At 35.5% G+C, this 17682-nt stretch overlaps 1 protein-coding gene across 5 annotated transcripts in view; it reads left to right on the top strand.

Annotated features, from left to right (window-relative positions):
- CWC27 (CWC27 spliceosome associated cyclophilin) overlaps positions 1-17682 on the top strand; it is a 237885-nt gene that overhangs the window by 168213 nt on the left and 51990 nt on the right. For all 5 annotated transcript variants that reach the window (XR_003431668.1, XM_027101020.1, XM_027101021.1 and 2 more), the window contains one exon: positions 1715-1818. Coding sequence is in view for 4 of the 5 variants with exons in the window: in XM_027101020.1 (XP_026956821.1) it covers positions 1715-1818 (104 nt within the window). In the remaining variant the exon portion in view is untranslated. The remainder of the gene's footprint in view (positions 1-1714; positions 1819-17682) is intronic.

The following is a 17682-nucleotide window of genomic DNA, read 5'->3' as shown; positions in this document are numbered from 1 at the left end:
GAAACATAAAATATCTAAACCCTAACATGCTAGCAGCCCTCAGAATGCCTATGAAGATATTCTATAGAATTTATAGTTTTTCCTTAAAACTCATGTCATTTAGCAACTATGGTAATGTATATATTTTCCACTGTTGTCCATGTGGGCATTAAATTTTGCAGAAACATATAAGGCACTTTTCACTATCATTTTTTAGCAATAACTGCCTTTGTTTCTTGCAGCTATTTTGACATCACCTGTCTTTATTGAGCTTAGGTTCTAGACCACCAAAACCTACTTAATTTTTTCACGAACCACGGTCTTAATGATATTTTAGATAAATTCTGGAGCCTCCACGTTACTGTGATTCTTTATTATATTTGTTATTCACATATTGAACTATCACACACATTTTTCCTTAGGAAATGTAATTACAGTTGGCCCTTGAGCAACACAGCTTTGAACTTTGTGGGTCCACTTATATGTGAATTTCTTTCAGTAAATACGTACTACAGTTCTAGACCAACTGCAGTTGGTTGCATAACCACCAGTGTTGAGGGAGAGCTGGCTGTGAAGTTATGAGTGGATTTTCAACCGCCCAGAGGGTTGGTGCCCCTAACACTCATGCTGTTTAAGGGTCAACTGTATTTTAGTACTGAATTCAGTGTACCAGCATCTTAAATAGAAACTTGAGTTTTTTAGACAGGTAGTATTTTATCCCATTTCACAGTTATGTACTTTTTAAAACTATAGAATAAAAAAAAACTTCTCTAATTTCTGATTCTCTGCTCAAATTCTGAAGCAAACTGTTAAGGTATAGCCAGGGGACAATGTGATTAAAATTTCAGGCACCTGCTGTTTCCTCTTACCTACAAATGGCATTGGAGCCAAAAATAAAAATATCAGAGAAATAGTCCCTTTTTTACAAAAACACACTCAACGTGATATTTATATCCTACTTGTTTCACTTAACAATAGCATATAATATTTCATGTGTATAATTTTAATAATAGTGTAATCACATATTCGCTGCTTTTTACCAAATTTATCTAGCTCCTTATTAATAGACATTTAACATGTTTCCATCTTTCACTTGTATGAATATTGCTGCAGTGCACATCTTTTGCATAAGCCATTTTCAGTGTTTCAGATTATTTTTCTACATGTATTCCCAGTATTGGAATTATTGAATCAAAGGGAATGATCATTTTAAAGTTTCTGATATGTATAAAAAACTTTCCAAAGATGTCACTCCAATTTACGCACCTTCCAACAATTAACATGTTCATTCATTTCACCTTCCCCAACATTGACATTTTTATATTTTTGGAAATTTGTTCAATACTATTTGTTTTTGGTGTTTTGGTTTTGATTTCACATGTCTTAGTGAAGTACCTCCCTATCTTGTTGACACTAAAAACTTAGCTATTAGTAAGCATGCATTTTAAAGTTTAAATGTCTTCTACATAAACAAACTTATTTTCCCCAAATCAGAAAATAGTCATATATCCCTGAGGGAAAATGTCAGTGCAAGTGCAAATGGGGCAATGTCAAGGTTTGTGAATATCAATCACTGTTGCAGCTGGAAGGCAGTTTTGTTATTTTCCTTCAAAATGAAAAAAATTAAGTGTTTTACATCCTGGAAGGATATTTTCTTTTCTACCAAATTTAAATATCTCTTCTGAAATTATATTTATACTTATCAGGAAACTTAGCAGTCTAATTGTTATTTCAGACCCTTGCGCTGCTGAACCAGTTTAAATCTAAACTCACTCAAGCAATTGCTGAAACTCCTGAAAATGACATTTCTGAAACAGAAGTAGAAGATGATGAAGGATGGTAAGGCCTTTGATTTCTTTATATTACCATGAACAAACAAGCTCAAAGCAGAGACACTATTAGGATATTTCTACTGTATCATCCCTTTTTTTTTTCCAGACTTTACCTTCCATTATACCCTCATCATTATAGGACCTCGGCACCGTTTTACTTCATTGCAGTTCAGTAAGCATTTATTTAGTGCTTGGTGTATTCCCAGTATTGTGCTAGCCAGTAGAAAATACACAGGAAATATATGACCCTATCCTTGCCCTAAATAACTTTCTAATATTGTGGAAAAGATAAGACTCACGTTAAACAGCTAGAAAACAGCCTTAAAAGATTCTGAGTCATTAACTTTTTACACTTTCCCACAAACATTTTAGAACTCATTAGTCCATTTCATAATCCTACCAAGTTCCTCTTCAAATTATGACCTATAGGATCCTAGCAATACATGCATAGTTAACTTATTTTTATCTTTGGATATTTTTCAGCTTTTATTTAAGACACTGATAAGAAATAAAGGGATTAATGACTTGTATGTGTCCTGTGCTTAGCACTTTATCCTATACTGGCAAAAAGGAAAAAAAAAAGAGTAAGCACTGTGCTTTTCTCTTCTCACACTCCTCTGCCCTCCAGCTGACTCCACATGTAGTATATTAGGCCTCCCCGCACCTAACTGCCTCCACGCCCGCACTACACCCTGGCTCAGGCACATTGCTGTGAGCAAGCCAGTGGGTCACCCCCCACACATGACTCACCCTCTGGAGCCTCTGAACTGTCACATGTGCCATTACCCCAACCCAGAATCATAGCCTCACTCCTCTCTGCCAAACAGCATCTCTCCCCTATTTCAAAACTCTGTTCAACACTCCCATCCTCCAGGAAACCAGTCAGCAAGATTTGTTGAGCACTCACAAATCTAGAGGGTGGAGGAAAGAGGGCTGGAACACATATTAAAAAAGACATAAAAACACTTATTAAGAAAACATTTAAGCAAGTAAGGCTCTGCAACTATATATAACTTTCATCAAAAGGGCCGGGTGATGATGATTTGAATGGGATGAATCCTACCTACCATACGATCCTGGAAATACTTGTATATTTCTCGATATGTGATTTCTGTATGGTCTGGGTTATGATGCCAATTTTTGTAAAACCCTTGGTCTCTTTTAATAGGTTTCTATTACTTATGTGTATTTGTTTATACTTAAATTCAAAGTCGCTTAAGGCAGAAGCTGGCTCCTCCCATAGTTCTTTGCCAAAGGTGAAGGCTCAGTGAGTGTTGAATGACCCATAGAGATAAATGCACTTGCACAGAAAAACTTTGTTTTTTTATATGACTGGACAGGTTTAGTTTTATTTTGGATTCTTTGAATGTCTCAAAATATCTTTCAAATGTTTTGGGTTCAGCCACTACACACAAAAAAATGTTTTGCCAAGTCCTCTTCCCCTTATTTTTGAATCCATATGCATTTTTTAAGGAAATATGATCCATGTGTTTCTGATTCATTTACACTTAACTCATCAAGATGGTGTTTTGTAAGAGCAGTTTGATGCCCAATAAGTTTTTTTAACCTTCTTTTAAGCCATTTAAGTCCTTTTTTATTGAACAGGAAAGTCACCAACAAATTTAAACCCAGAAGTTTCATTTGAAACTCATAACCCACAGGATTCAAATTTACTTTCAACTTGGCAAGACCATTTACCTTCCCAAGGTTCTTCCTAGTCCCTTGGTTCTGTGTCCTCTCAGTTTGAATTCCTCATTAGCATCAGATATCAATTAGTGTTTTGAAAGTGTCATTCTTGTTTTTGATGTGATTTCACAATACAATCAGTGTTCTAACATCCTCATTAGAGAGTTAAACAAATGGGGAAACTTCACCAGATTGGGGGAAAAAAAGACCACTGGTCAATGACATTGGCTAGTTCTCCATCTGGGGAATAAAAATAAGTGGTAAAGGAAGGGGAAATAGGGTAAAGGAACCATCACCAGGGGTTCCTTTCTGCTTGCAATTGCAGTCACCTAACCAGAAAGTCAGAACTCTACACTATGTACCTACATACTTTTTGTATATTTTTTTAATCTAACATCTAATTAAAGTACCTTTAGTATTCTTACAGAATACATGGGGGCACTTATATACAGCCTTTTTGTTGCATTGTAGAATACTGAAATTTTGTAACCTGATAAGCAACAGCATCACTTCTGTTCATAAATAAACCAGTTCAGCTTTATCAAGTCCCTGGTGATTTAGATCATCTCTCATAAAGTATACTCCACTCGGAAAAGAAGTCTTGTATTCAAAATGATTTATAGCAAATATTATGACTTCATGGCATGTGCATGTGTGTTATGCATAAATTACATGGTTCCCAGACTATTTTGTAGGTCACGCTTGCCGCTTTTCTAAGAAGTGAAAGTCAGCCAGTGCTGTACTACACCGTCAGGGTCTGTTATCTGAGGTAAAATGATTGCTTCTAAGACATTTTTATGTGTCCACATGAGTGACCACACATTGAGGGATCATTTTCATTTTCTGTCAAGATAGAAACCATTACCAATTTGTTATGTTTTCTTTTACTTGGCAAACTGTTCTATTCACATTTTTGGCTGAGCTGCTGTATTGGCATAGTATACAACAGACATTTGGGTACCATTCAGCAGCATTCTACTTTTTATGCAAAAAAAAAAAAAAAAAAAGTGGGAGGGGGAGAGACAGAAAAGAAATATGATTCTATTGTAAACACTGTATATGGTGTTTGATAATTATTCCCAGATTTCACTGTCTAACAAGGCATTTAAGGAAGTGTTATTAGTAGATCTAAGCTGAAATGCATGATAGAAATTTTTCACTCAAAATTATTATCATTCTTCCTTTGTTGGGATATATACTGCCAATATTTGATAGTGGTAGTGACGGGCACCAGATTCTAGTATAGCAGCTAAAGGAGACTCTTTGCCACTACATTCCTTCATCCCACAGCATCACACACTCTTATAGCTATAGAAACCTTCTTCAAACATGGATTTTATAAAACCAATTAGATACATAGCAGGAGTTATCAGCCAAAGGATTCATATGACCATGTGGATGAAGTCCATATGCCATTTTGGGTTTGGTTAGATAAAGCTTGGTTAGCTCCCAAAAAAAGTTTTGAGAGCTGTCTGACAGGGCAGTAGAGAGACTTATAAAAAAGAAAGCCACCTGCTCCTTACACAACAAAATTGGCATTCTAAGGGGAGGGAAAAAATTAAATCTATGAGAGTAGACTGCAGTCTTGTGAACATTAACTATTCACTACTATGTTCCATTGAAAATTCTTTCCAGATTGTTAACATAAAACTTCACAACAAACATACAAGATAAAATAATAAACAATATAAATGTCTATCTGCCTTCCTCCCTTTTCCTCTCTCTCCCCCTCACCACTTTCCCTTAGTACATACAGTATTCAGTAATATAAGAATAGGAAAACACTAACAATTGCATGGTTGCCTCAAGTAAATATTTTAATTTTTTTATTATATAAAGAAAAGATATTCACTGTAGAAAAACCAGAGTATAGATCCCGCAAAAGAAGTAAATTAAATCACCTGTGATCCCAAACTCAACAATAAATACTATTAATTTATACACACACATATATATATATATGTGTGTGTGTATATATATACCCTTCACATACTTTTATGCATATTTTAAGCAGAAATGAGATCACATAATACTACAGTTTTATAACTTGGTTTTTTTCCCTCAGCAATATATAGTGAGTACTTTTCCTTGCCATACGTAATTTTATGATATACTGTTTGAATTCTGTACTGTGACCATATAGTATTCCATTATATGCTGAACCATGGTTTACTTGATCAGCGCCATGTTGTCAGATATTTAGGCTCTTTCCTAAATGTTTTTATTATTATACACAGCACTGTAATGAACATCCTTATATCTATGTCATTGCTGCTTTTCTCAGGACAAATTTCTAAAACTGGAATTGCTTAGTCAGTGGGTATGCATGTTAGGCTCTGCTAAATATTTTCAAATGGCCCTACCAAAATGTCATTCCAATTTATACTCCCAAGTAAATATCATTTTTATGACTTGCTTTTAGGGCTGTTAGAATCATAAGAATTAATTAAGGTACTTTGCAGCATTTGAGAATAACATTTTAGAAGAAGTGCTTTGCCCTTGTAAACTTTTAAAAAATACACAGTCTGGTTTGCTTCTGTTTTTAATATAGCTGGTACAAATTCCAATGTAACTCCGCAAGATCATCAGCTCTAAGTATTCTTGTTCTTGGTGCTAAAAAAGGCTCCAGGATAATCCTATGGGTTAGAACTTTATGATCTAGATTTTTTTTTCAGTTTTATTACTACAAGACTGGAGTTCTGAGAACCAAGTTAGCATAGCATGGAAGCAACAAGTACCAGTTGTCTTGAGTATCCAAAACAGTGAAAAACAGTGAAAACTTAATAATGCAGATGTTAAAAAAAAAAAGAGATTATAAACTGTTAGACCCATTTAGACCTCGTTATAAGATACCATTAAAGGATGTAGCCTCATTTCATTGTTAATATTGGCAAAGCTTTAAACACCTTTTATATGTAATACTATAGTGACAGATGTAATACATATTGTATATGATTTGGTCATGTATTGAGTGAAAGGTGCTGTGACAACAAATCAATATTTTAATTATAGTCCCCACTTCATTCAAGCAGGACATTGCCAGGCATGGGTAACAAGCTGGTGTAGACAAACACAAATACAGCTCTAAGGAGACTGTGAGACTGATGAAAGCCCAGGTTAGCCAAGTGAGAGAACTTTACCCTTTAGTGTAGGTGGGACAGCAGGTCTCAAACTGTTGGTCTCTGGACCACTTTTATACTCTTAAAAATTACTGAGGACCCCAAAGAGCTTTTGTTATGTGAAATATATTTATTGATATTTACCTTATTAGAAATTAATACTAAGAAATTTTAAATCACTTCAAAATAACAATAATGAACCTATTACATGTTAACATAAATAACATATTTTTATGAAGAATAATTACATTTTCAAAGCAGAAAATATAGTGAGAAGAGTGGTATTGATTTACTTTTTTTCATATCTCTAATGTCTAGTGTAACAGGAGCAGCTGGATTCTCATATCTGCTTCTGCATTTCACTCTGTTTTGATCTCATATTTACATTATGTGTTCTCTGAAATTTTTCACTGTACATTCATGAGAGGATGAGAATAATGAGGGCAAATAATGTCTTAGTATTCATACAAAAATAATTTTGACATTGCAGGCACAGTGATCCCCAGTACTTTGAGAACTGCTGGGTTATAGCATATCTAGTCACTGTGTGTGCCATGATGGTCCTTATTTATCAGAGGTTATGACCCAATCTGTAGGTCCTGGGAAGCTTCATTCCAGATCCTGGTTTGTGATCCTTGTTCTCAAGTGATACCAAAGTAGTGCTTTCTGAATTAAATGTGCCCAGCACCATTGGCCTAGACCTGTTACAGCACAATTCTTACCACTTCCACAGCAACCCCTTACTGGCCCTCAACTGCTTTGGAATGGTCTGTGGCATGCCAGTTTGATTTTATTGTTCTTGTTTGTTTTTCCCCAGCTCAATTACATTGAGATATTAATATATAACATTGTTTAAGGAGTACAGTATAATGATTTGATACACAAATATATTGTGAAATGTGTACCACAGTAAGGTTAGTTAACACATCCTTCACCTCACATAATTACCATTTTGTTGCTGTACCCCCCAGAACTTATCCATCTTATAACTGAAAATTTAAACCCTTTGACCAGAATCTCATTTCCTCCACCCCCTAACCCCTGACAACCACCATTCTACTCTTTGTTTCCATGATTTCAGTGTTTTGGGATTCCACATATAAGTGGGATCATAAACTATTTGTCTTTCTCTATCTAGTTTATTTCATTACTTAGCATAATGCCCTCAAGGTTTTTCTTCTATAAGGTTGGCCATAAGATCTTATGGAAAAACCTGAACGAACTTTTTGGCCAACCTAATATTTTATGCCTGAATAATATTTCATTGCATATATATGTATGTGTGTGTGTGTGTGTGTGTATATATATATATATATATATATATATATATATATCACATTTTCTTTCTCCATTTATTTGTCGATGGACACTTAGGTTGTTTTCATGTCTTGGCTATAGTGAATAATGCTACAATGAACATGGTAGTGCAGCTATCTCTTTAAGACAGTGATTTTGTTTCCTTCAGATATATACATAGAAGTGGGATTGATGGATCATATGGTAATTCTATTTTTAATTTCTTGAGGAACCTCCATACTATTTCCACAGTGCTGTACCAAATTACATTCCCACCAACAGTACATAATGGTTCCCTTTTCTCCACATCCTCACCAGCATTTGTTACTGCTTCTCTTTTTGACAGTAGCCATTCTAACCGGTATAGGGTGTTATATCATTGTGGTTTTGATTTGTATTCCCTTCTGATTAGTGATGCTGAGCATTTTTTCATGTACTTGTTGACCATTTGTATGTCTTCTTTGGAGAAATGTCTATTCAGATCCTCTGCCCATTTTTCAGTAAGATTGGTTTTAATTGCTTTTGAGTTATGTAAGTTCCTTATATATTTTGGATATTAACCCCTTATCAGTATATAGTTTGCTAATATATTCTCCTTTTCATTTTGTTGATTTCTTTTTCCCACGGGGAAGGTGTTTAGTTTTAAATGTAGTCCTACTTCTTAACATTTGCTTTTGTTGCTGTGCTTTTGATGTCATATCCGAAAAGTGTTTGCCATGACCAATGTCAAGGAGCTTTTTTCTTATGTTTTCTTCTAGGAGTTTTACTGTTTCAGGTCTTATGTTTAAATCCTTAATCATTTCGAGTTAATTTTTGTGAATGGTATTATATGAATTAAGGGTCCAATTTCATTCTTTTGCATGTGAATATCCAGTTTTCCCAGAACCATTTGTTGAAGAAACTGTCCTTACCCCATTGAGTATTACTGGTTCCCTTGTCAAATATTGGGTTGGCCATAAAAGTTCATTTGGGTTTTTCTGTAAGATGTTACAGAAAAACCTGAACGAACTGTTATGGCCAACCCAATATTAGTTAACCATATATGCATGGGTTTATTTCTGGGTTCTTGATTCTGTTTCACTGGTCTGTGTGTCTGTTTTTATGCCAGTACCATACTGTTTTGATTACTATAGATTTGTATTAGAGTTTGAAATCAGGAAATGTGATACCTTCAGCTTTATTCTTGTTTCTCAGAATTGCTTTGGCTGTTCTGAGTCTTTTGTGGTTCCATACAAATTTTAGGGGGGTTTTTTTCCTGCAAAAAAATACATGCCATTGGAATTTTGATTGAAATTGTGTTGAATCTATAGAAGACCTTCGATGGTATAGACATTTTAAAAATATTAACTCTTCTGATCCATGAGATATCTTTCCATTTATTTGTGTCTTCTTCAATTTCCTTCATCAGTGTCTTACAGTTTTTGGTGTATAGATCTTTTACTTCCTTGGTTAAATTTATCCCTAAGCATTCTTTTTTTATGCCACTGAAAATAGGATTTTTAAAATTTCTTTTTCAGATAGTTCATTGTTACTTTACAGAAATGTTTTGATTTTGTACATTGATTTCATATCATGAAATTTTATGAAATTCATTTATTAGTTCCTATGGCTTTTGGTTGGAGTCTTTAGAATTTTCTATGTATAAGATCATGTCATCAGCAGACAGAGAAAATTTTACTTCCTCCTTTCCAATTTGGATACCTTATTTTTTTTTCCTTAATTGTTTGGGCTAGGACTTCCAGTATGGTGTTGAATAGTTGTGGTAATAGTGGGCACTCATGTCTTGTTACCAGTCTTAGAAGGAAAGCTTTCAACCTTTCAGCACTGAGTATGATGTTTGCTGTAGGGTTTGCAATATATGGCCTTTATCTTGTTAAGTAATGTTCCTTCTATAACCGATGTATTAAGAGTGTTTATCATGAAAGGATGTTGAATTTTATCAAATGCTTTTCCTGTGTCTATTGCAATCATGCTTTAATTTTTTGTCTTTCATTCTATTAATGTGGTATATAACATTTATTGGTTTGCATATGTTGAACCATCCATACATTTCAGGGATAAATCACACTTGATCGTGGTGTGTGATGCTTTTAATGTGCTGTTGAATTCAGTTAGCTAGTAATTTGTTGAGAATTTTGCATCCATACTCATCAGAACTATTGGCCAATAGTTTTAATTTCTTGTAGTGTCCTTATCTGACTTTGGCATCAAAGTAATTCTGGCCTCATAAAATGAGGCTGGAAGTGTTGCCTCCCCTTCAATTTTTTGGAACAGTTTGAGAATAATCGATTCTTCTTTAAATGTATGGTAGAATTTGCCCATGAAGCCATCTGGTCCTGAGCTTTTCTTTGTTGGGAGGTTTGTGATTACTGATTCAGTCTTTTTACTTCTTATTGATCTGTTCAGATTTTCTATTTCTTCATGATTCACACAGTAGTCTCATGCTCCATTGTATTTCTGTGGCATCAGTTGTAGTGTTTCCACTTTCATTTCTAATTTTATTTGAGTCCTCTCTCTCTTTTTCTTGGTAAGTCTGGCTAAAGGGTTATCAATTTTATTTTTCAAAAAAACCACCTCTTAGATATGTTGATCTTTTCTATTATTCTTTCCTCTATTTCATTTATTTCTGCTCTGATCTTTGTTATCTCCTTTTATCTGCTAACTTTGGCTTAGTTTGTTCTTCTTTTTCTAGTCCCTTGAGGTGTAAAGTTAGGTTGTTTATTTGAGATCTTTTTTTGTTTAACGTATGCATTTATCACTATAAGTGTTCCTCTTAGTACTACTTTTGCTACATACCATAAGTTTTGCAATGTTGTGTTTCCATTTTTATTTGTTTCAAGATATATTTTGATTTTCTTTTTGATTTCAACTTTGACCGATTTGTTGTTCAGGAGTATGTAGTTTAATTTTCCACTTATTTGTGAATTTTCCAGTTTTCTTCCTCGTCATTGATTTATAGTTTCATACCATTGTGGTTGGGAAAGACACTTGGTATGATTTCACTGTTTCTAAATTTGCTAAGACTTGTTTTGTGACCTAATGTATGATCTAACCTAGAAGATGTTCTGTGTCCACTGGAGAAGATTGTGTATTTTGCTGCTGTTGGATGGAATATTCTGTATACGTCTGTTAAGTCTTTAAGGTATAGTTTAAGCCCAAGGTTTCCTTGTTGATTTTCTGCCTGGATGATCTATCCATTGTTGAAAGTAGGGTATTGAAATCCCTTACTGTGGTTGTATTGTCATCTGTTTCTCCCTTAAGATCTGTTAGCATCTGCTTAATATTTTAGGTGCTCTGATGTTGGGTACATATATATTTACAATTGTTATATCCTCTCAGTGAATTGGTCCCTTTATCATTATATAGTAACCTTCTTTGTCTCCTGTTATCATTTTTTCCTTAAAGTTTATTTTGTCCGATATAAGTATAGCTACCCTTGCTTTCTTTTCGTTTCCATTTGTGTAGAATATCTTTTTCCATCCCTTCACTTTAAGCCTCTGTGTGTCCTTGAATCTGAAGTGAGTCTCTTGTAGGCAGCATATAATTGGGTCTATTTTTTTTTCCATCCAGTCATTCTATACCTTTTGATTAAAAATTCAATCCATTTACATATAAAGTAATTATTGATAGGTAAGAATTTACTATGCTTAATCTTGTTAGTTGTTTTCTACCTGTTCTGTATATCTTTTGTTCCTTTCTTTCTTGCTGTCTTCCTTTGTGAGTTGATGATTTTCCATACTGGTGTACTTTGATTCCCTTCTCTTTATCTTGTGAGTATCTGCTATAGGTTTTTGTTTTGTGGTTACCCTGAGGCTTACTTAAAACATTCTGTAGATATAACAGTCTATTATAAGCATCTGATAACAGTTTAACTTTGATCACATTCCAAAACTCTGCTCTTTTACTCCCCACATTTTGTTTTTGATGTCACAAATTACATCATCTTATATTGTGTAACAAATTATTGTAACTATAGTTGTTTTTAGTACTTTTGTCCTTTAACGTTTAGAGAGTTAAGTAGCTACCACACCACTATATTACAGTACTAGAGTATTTTCAATCTAACTATATACTCATCTTTACCAGTGTGTTGTATGTTTTCATGTTAATAACTAGCATCTTTTTGTTTCAGCTGAAGAATTCATTTCAGCATTTCTTGTAAGGCAGGTTTTGTGATGATAAACTCCATCCATTTTTGTTTGTTTGGGAAAGTTTTTATCTCACCTTCACTTCTGAAGGACAACTTTGTTGGGTAAAGTATCCTTGGTTGGCAGTTCTTTCTTTCAGCACTTTAAATGTATCATCTCACTGTCCCCTGCCCTGCAATGTTTCTGCTGACAAATCTGCTGATAGCCTTATGGGGGTTGCCTTGTATGAAAGACGTCTTTTCTCTAGCTGCTTTTAAAATTCATTTTCTTTTATTGTAGACAGTTTTACTGTAATGCATCTTAGAGAAGATTGTTCTAAATTAGAGAGCTTCCCTGGTGGCGCAGTGGTTGACAGTCCGCCTGCTGATGCAGGGGACACGGGTTCATGCCCCATTCCAGGAAGATCCCAAATTCCACGGAGCGGCTGGGCCTGTGAGCCATGGCTGCAGGGCCTGCACATCCAGAGCCTGTGCTCCGCAACGGGAGAGGACACAACAGTGAGAGGCCCGCGTACCACAAAAAAAATAATAAATAAAATAAAATAAATTGGAATTATGGGGTGACCTATTAGCTTCATAAACTTGTATGTCCAAATCTCTCCCCAGATGTAGGAAGTTCAAAGCCATCATTTTTTTTTTTAAACATCTTTATTGGAGTATGACTGCTCTACAATGGTGTGTTAGTTTCTGCTTTATAACAAAGTGAATCAGTCATACATATACATATGTTCCCATATCTCTTCCCTCTTGCATCTCCCTCCCTACCACCCGCCCTATCCCACCCCTCCAGGTGGTCAAAAAGCACTGAACTGATCTCCCTGTACTATGCTGCTGCTTCCCACTAGCTATCTACCCTACGTTTGGTAGTGTACACATGTCCATGCCACTCTCTCACTTTGTCACAGCTTACCCTTCCCCCTCCCCATATCCTCAAGTCCGTTCTCTAGTAGGTCTGTGTCTTTATTCCTGTCTTGCCTCTAGGTTCTTCATGACCTTTTTTTTTTTCTTAGATTCCATATATATGTGTTAGCATACGGTATTTGTTTTTTTCTCTTTCTGACTTACTTCACTCTGTATGACAGACTCTAGGTCCATCCACCTCACTACAAATAACTCAACTTCGTTTCCTTTTATGGCTGAGTAATATTCCATTGTATATATGTGCCACATCTTGTTTATCCATTCATCTGTTGATGGACACTTAGGTTGCTTCCATGTGCTGGGTAAATAGTGCTGCAGTGAACATTGTGGTACATGACTCTTTCTGAATTATGGTTTTCTCAGGGTATATGCCCACTCGTGGGATTGCTGGGTCATATGGTAGTTCTATTTTTAGTTTTTTAACAAACCTCCATACTGTTCTCCATAGTGGCTGTATCAATTTACATTCCCACCAACAGTGCAAGAGGGTTCCGTTTTCTCCACACCCTCTCCAGCATTTATTGTTTCTAGATTTTTTGATGATAGCCATTCTGACCGGTGTGAGGTGATATCTCATTGTAGTTTTGGTTTGCATTTCTCTAATGATTAATGATGTTGAGCATTCATTCATGAGTTTGTTGGCAATCTGTATATCTTCCTTGGAGAAATGTCTGTTTAGGTCTTCTGCCCAGTTTTGGACTGGGATGTTTGTTTTTTTGATATTGAGCTGCATGAACTGCTTGTAAATTTTGGAGATTAATCCTTTGTCAGCTGCTTCATTTGCAAATATTTTCTCCCATTCTGAGGGTTGTCTTTTGGCCTTGTTTATGGTTTCCTTTGCTGTGCAAAAGCTTTTAAGTTTCATTAGGTCCCATTTGTTTATTTTTGCTTTTACTTCCATTTCTCTAGGAGGTGGGTCAAAAAGGATCTTGCTGTGATTTATGTCATAGAGTGTTCTGCCTATGTTTTCCTCTAAGAGTTTGATAGTGTCTGGCCTTACATTTAGGTCTTTAATCTGTTCTGAGTTTATTTTTGTTTTTGGTGTTAGGGAGTGTTGCAGTTTCATTCTTTTACATGTACCTGTCCAGTTTTCCCAGTACCACTTATTGAAGAGGTTGTCTTTTCTCCATTGTATATTCTTGCCTCCTTTATCAAAGGTAAGGTGACCATATGTGCGTGGGTTTGTCTCTGGGCTTTCTATCCTGTTCCATTGATCTATATATCTGTTTTTGTGCCAGTACCATACTGTATTGATTACTGTAGCTTTGTAGTATAGTCTGAGGTCAGGGAGCCTGATTCCTCCAGTTCCTTCTTTCGTTCTCAAGATTGCTTTGGCTATTCAGGGTCTTTTGCATTTCCATACAAATTGTAAAATTTTTTGTTCTAGTTCTGTGAAAAATGCCATTGATAGTTTGATAGGGATTGCATTGAATCTGTACATTGCTTTGGGTAGTAGAGTCATTTTCACAATGTTGATTCTTCCAATCCAAGAACATGGTATATCTCTCCATCTATTTGTATCATCTTTAATTTCTTTCATCAGTGTCTTATAATTTTCTGCATACAGGTCTTTTGTCTCCTTAGGTAGGTTTATTCCTAGATATTTTATTCTCTTTGTTGCAATGTAAATGGGAGTGTTTTCTTAATTTCACTTTCAGATTTTTCATCATTAGTGTACACGAATGCAAGTGATTTCTGTGCATTAATTTTGTATCCTGCTACTTTACCAAATTCATTGATTAGCTCTAGTAGTTTTCTGGTAGCATCTTTAGGATTCTCTATGTATAGTATCATGTCATCTGCAAACAGTGACAACTTTACTTTTTTCTTTTCCGGTACGCAGGCCTCTCACTGTTGTGGCCTCTTCCATTGTAGAGCACAGGCTCCGGACGCGCAGTCTCAGCGGCCATGGCTCACAGGCCTAGCCGCTTCACAGCATGTGGGATCTCCCGGACTGGGGTATGAAACCGTGTCCCCTGTATTGACAGGCAGACTCTCAACCACTGCGCCACCAGGGAAGCCCACTTCTTCTTTTCCAATTTGGATTCCTTTTATTTCTTTTTCTTCCCTGATTGGTGTGGCTAAAACTTCCAAAACTATGTTGAATAATAGTGGTGAGAGTGGGCAACCTTGTCTTGTACCTGATCTTAGTAGAAATGGTTTCAGTTTTTCACCATGGAGGACGATGTTGGCTGTGGATTTATCATATATGGCCCTTATTATGTTGAGGAAAGTTCCCTCTATGCCTACTTTCTGCAGGGTTTTTATCATAAATGGGTGTTGAATTTTGTCAAAAGCTTTCTCTGCATCTATTGAGATGATCATATGGTTTTTCTCCTTCAATTTGTTAATATGGTGTATCACATTGATTGATTTGCGTATATTGAAGAATCCTTGCATTCCTGGGATAAACCCCACTTGATCATGGTGTATGATCCTTTTAATGTGGTGTTGAATTCTGTTTGCTAGTATTTTGTTGAGGAATTTTGCATCTATGTTCCTTAGTGATATTGGCCTGTAGTCTTCTTTCTTTGTGACATCTTTGTCTGGTTTTGGTGTCAGGGTGATGGTGGCCTCGTAGAATGAGTTTGAGAGTGTTCCTCCCTCTGCTATATTTTGGAAGAGTTTGAGAAGGATAGGTTAGCTCTTCTCTAAATGTTTGATAGAATTCACCGGTGAAGCCATCTGGTCCTGGGCTTTTGTTTGTTGGAAGATTTTTAATCACAGTTTCAATTTCAGTGCTTGTGACTGGTCTGTTCATATTTTCTATTTCTTCCTCCTTCAGTCTCGGAACGTTGTGCATTTCTAAGCATTTGTCCGTTTCTTCCAGGTTGTCCATTTTATTGGCATAGAGTTGCTTGTAGTAATCTATCATGATCCTTTGTATTTCTGCAGTGGCAGTTGTTACTTCTTTTTCATTTCTAATTCTATTGATTTGAGTCTTCTCCCTTTTTTTCTTGATGAGTCTGGCTAATGGTTTATAATTTTGTTTAACTTCTCAAAGAACCAGATTTTAGTTTTATTGATCTTTGCTATCGTTTCCTTCATTTCTTTTTCATTTATTTCTGCTCTGATATTTATGATTTCTTTCCTTCTGCTAACTTTGGGGGGTTTTTTTGTTCTTCTTTCTCTAATTGCTTTAGGTGTAAGGTTAGGTTGTTTATTTGAGATGTTTCTTGTTTCTTAAGGTAGGATTATATTGCTATAAACTTCCCTCTTAGAACTGCTTTTGCTGCATCCCATAGGTTTTGGGTCATCAAGTTTTCATTGTCATTTGTTTCTAGCTATTTTTTGATTTCCTCTTTGATTTCTTCAGTGATCTCTTGGTTATTAAGTAATGTATTGTTTAGCCTCCATGTGCTTGTATTTTTTACAGATCTTTTCCTGTAATTGATATCTAGTCTCATAGCGTTGTGGTCAGCAAAGATATTTGATACGATTTCAATTTTCTTAAACTTACCAAGGCTTGATTTGTGACCCAAGATATGATCTCTTCTGGAGAATGTTCCATGAGCACTTGAGAAGAATGTGTATTCTGTTGTTTTGGGATGGAATGTCCTATAAATATCAATTAAGTCCATCTTGTTTAATGTATCACTTAAAGCTTGGGTTTCCTTATTTCTTTTCATTGTGGATGATCTGTCCATTGGTGAAAGTGGGGTGTTAAAGTCCCCTACTATGATTGTGTTACTGTTGATTTCCCCTTTTATGGGTGTTAGCATTTGCCTTATGTATTGAGGTGCTCTTATGTTGGGTGCATAAATATTTACAATTGTTATATCTTCTTTTTGGATCTATCCCCTGATCATTATGTAGTATCCTTCTTTGTCTCTTGTAATAGTCTTTATTTTAAAGTCTATTTTGTCTGATATGAGAATTGCTACTCCAGCTTTCTTTTGATTTCCATTTGCGTGGAATATCTTTTTCCATCCCCTCACATTCAGTCTGTGTGTGTCCCTAGGTCTGAAGTGGGTCTCTTGTAGACAGCATATATACGGGTCTTGTTTTTGTATCCATTCAGCCAGTCTATGTCTTTTGGTTGGAGCATTTAATCCATTTACATTTAAGGTAATTATCGATATGTATGTTCCTATTCCCATTTTCTTAATTGTTTGGGGTTTGTTATTGTAGGTCTTTTCCTTCTCTTGTGTTTCCTGCCTAGAGACTTTCCTTTAGCATTTGTTATAAAGCTGGTTTGGTGGTGCTGAATTCTATTAGCTTTTGCTTGTCTGTAAAGGTTTTAATTTCTCCATGAAATCTGAATGAGATCCTTGCTGGGTAGAGTAATCTTGGTTGTAGGTTTTTCTCGTTCATCACTTTAAATATGTCCTGCCACTCCCTTCTGCCTTGCAGAGTTTCTGCTGAAAGATCAGCTGTTAATCTTATGGGGATTCCCTTGTGTGTTATTTGTTGTTTTTCCCTTGCTGCTTTTAATATGTTTTTTTTGTATTTAATTTTTGATAGTTTGATTAATATGTGTCTTGGTGTGTTTCTCCTTGGATTTATCCTATATGGGACTCTCTGTGCTTCCTGTACTTGATTAACTATTTCCTTTCTCATATAAGGGAAGTTTTCAACTATATTCTCTTCAAATATTTTCTCAGTCCCTTTCTTTTTCTATTCTTCTTCTGGGACACCTATAATTCGAATGTTGGTGCATTTAATGTTGTCCCAGAAGTCTCTGAGACTGTCCTCAGTTCTT

The sequence above is a fragment of the Aethalodelphis obliquidens genome, unplaced genomic scaffold, assembly GCF_003676395.1.
Source record: "Aethalodelphis obliquidens isolate GAN/ISIS:26980383/991018 unplaced genomic scaffold, ASM367639v1 scaffold4, whole genome shotgun sequence".
Taxonomy (NCBI): domain Eukaryota; kingdom Metazoa; phylum Chordata; class Mammalia; order Artiodactyla; family Delphinidae; genus Aethalodelphis; species Aethalodelphis obliquidens.
The sequence above is the reverse complement of the archived record's forward strand: the minus strand, read 5'-3'. Positions and strand labels throughout refer to the sequence as shown.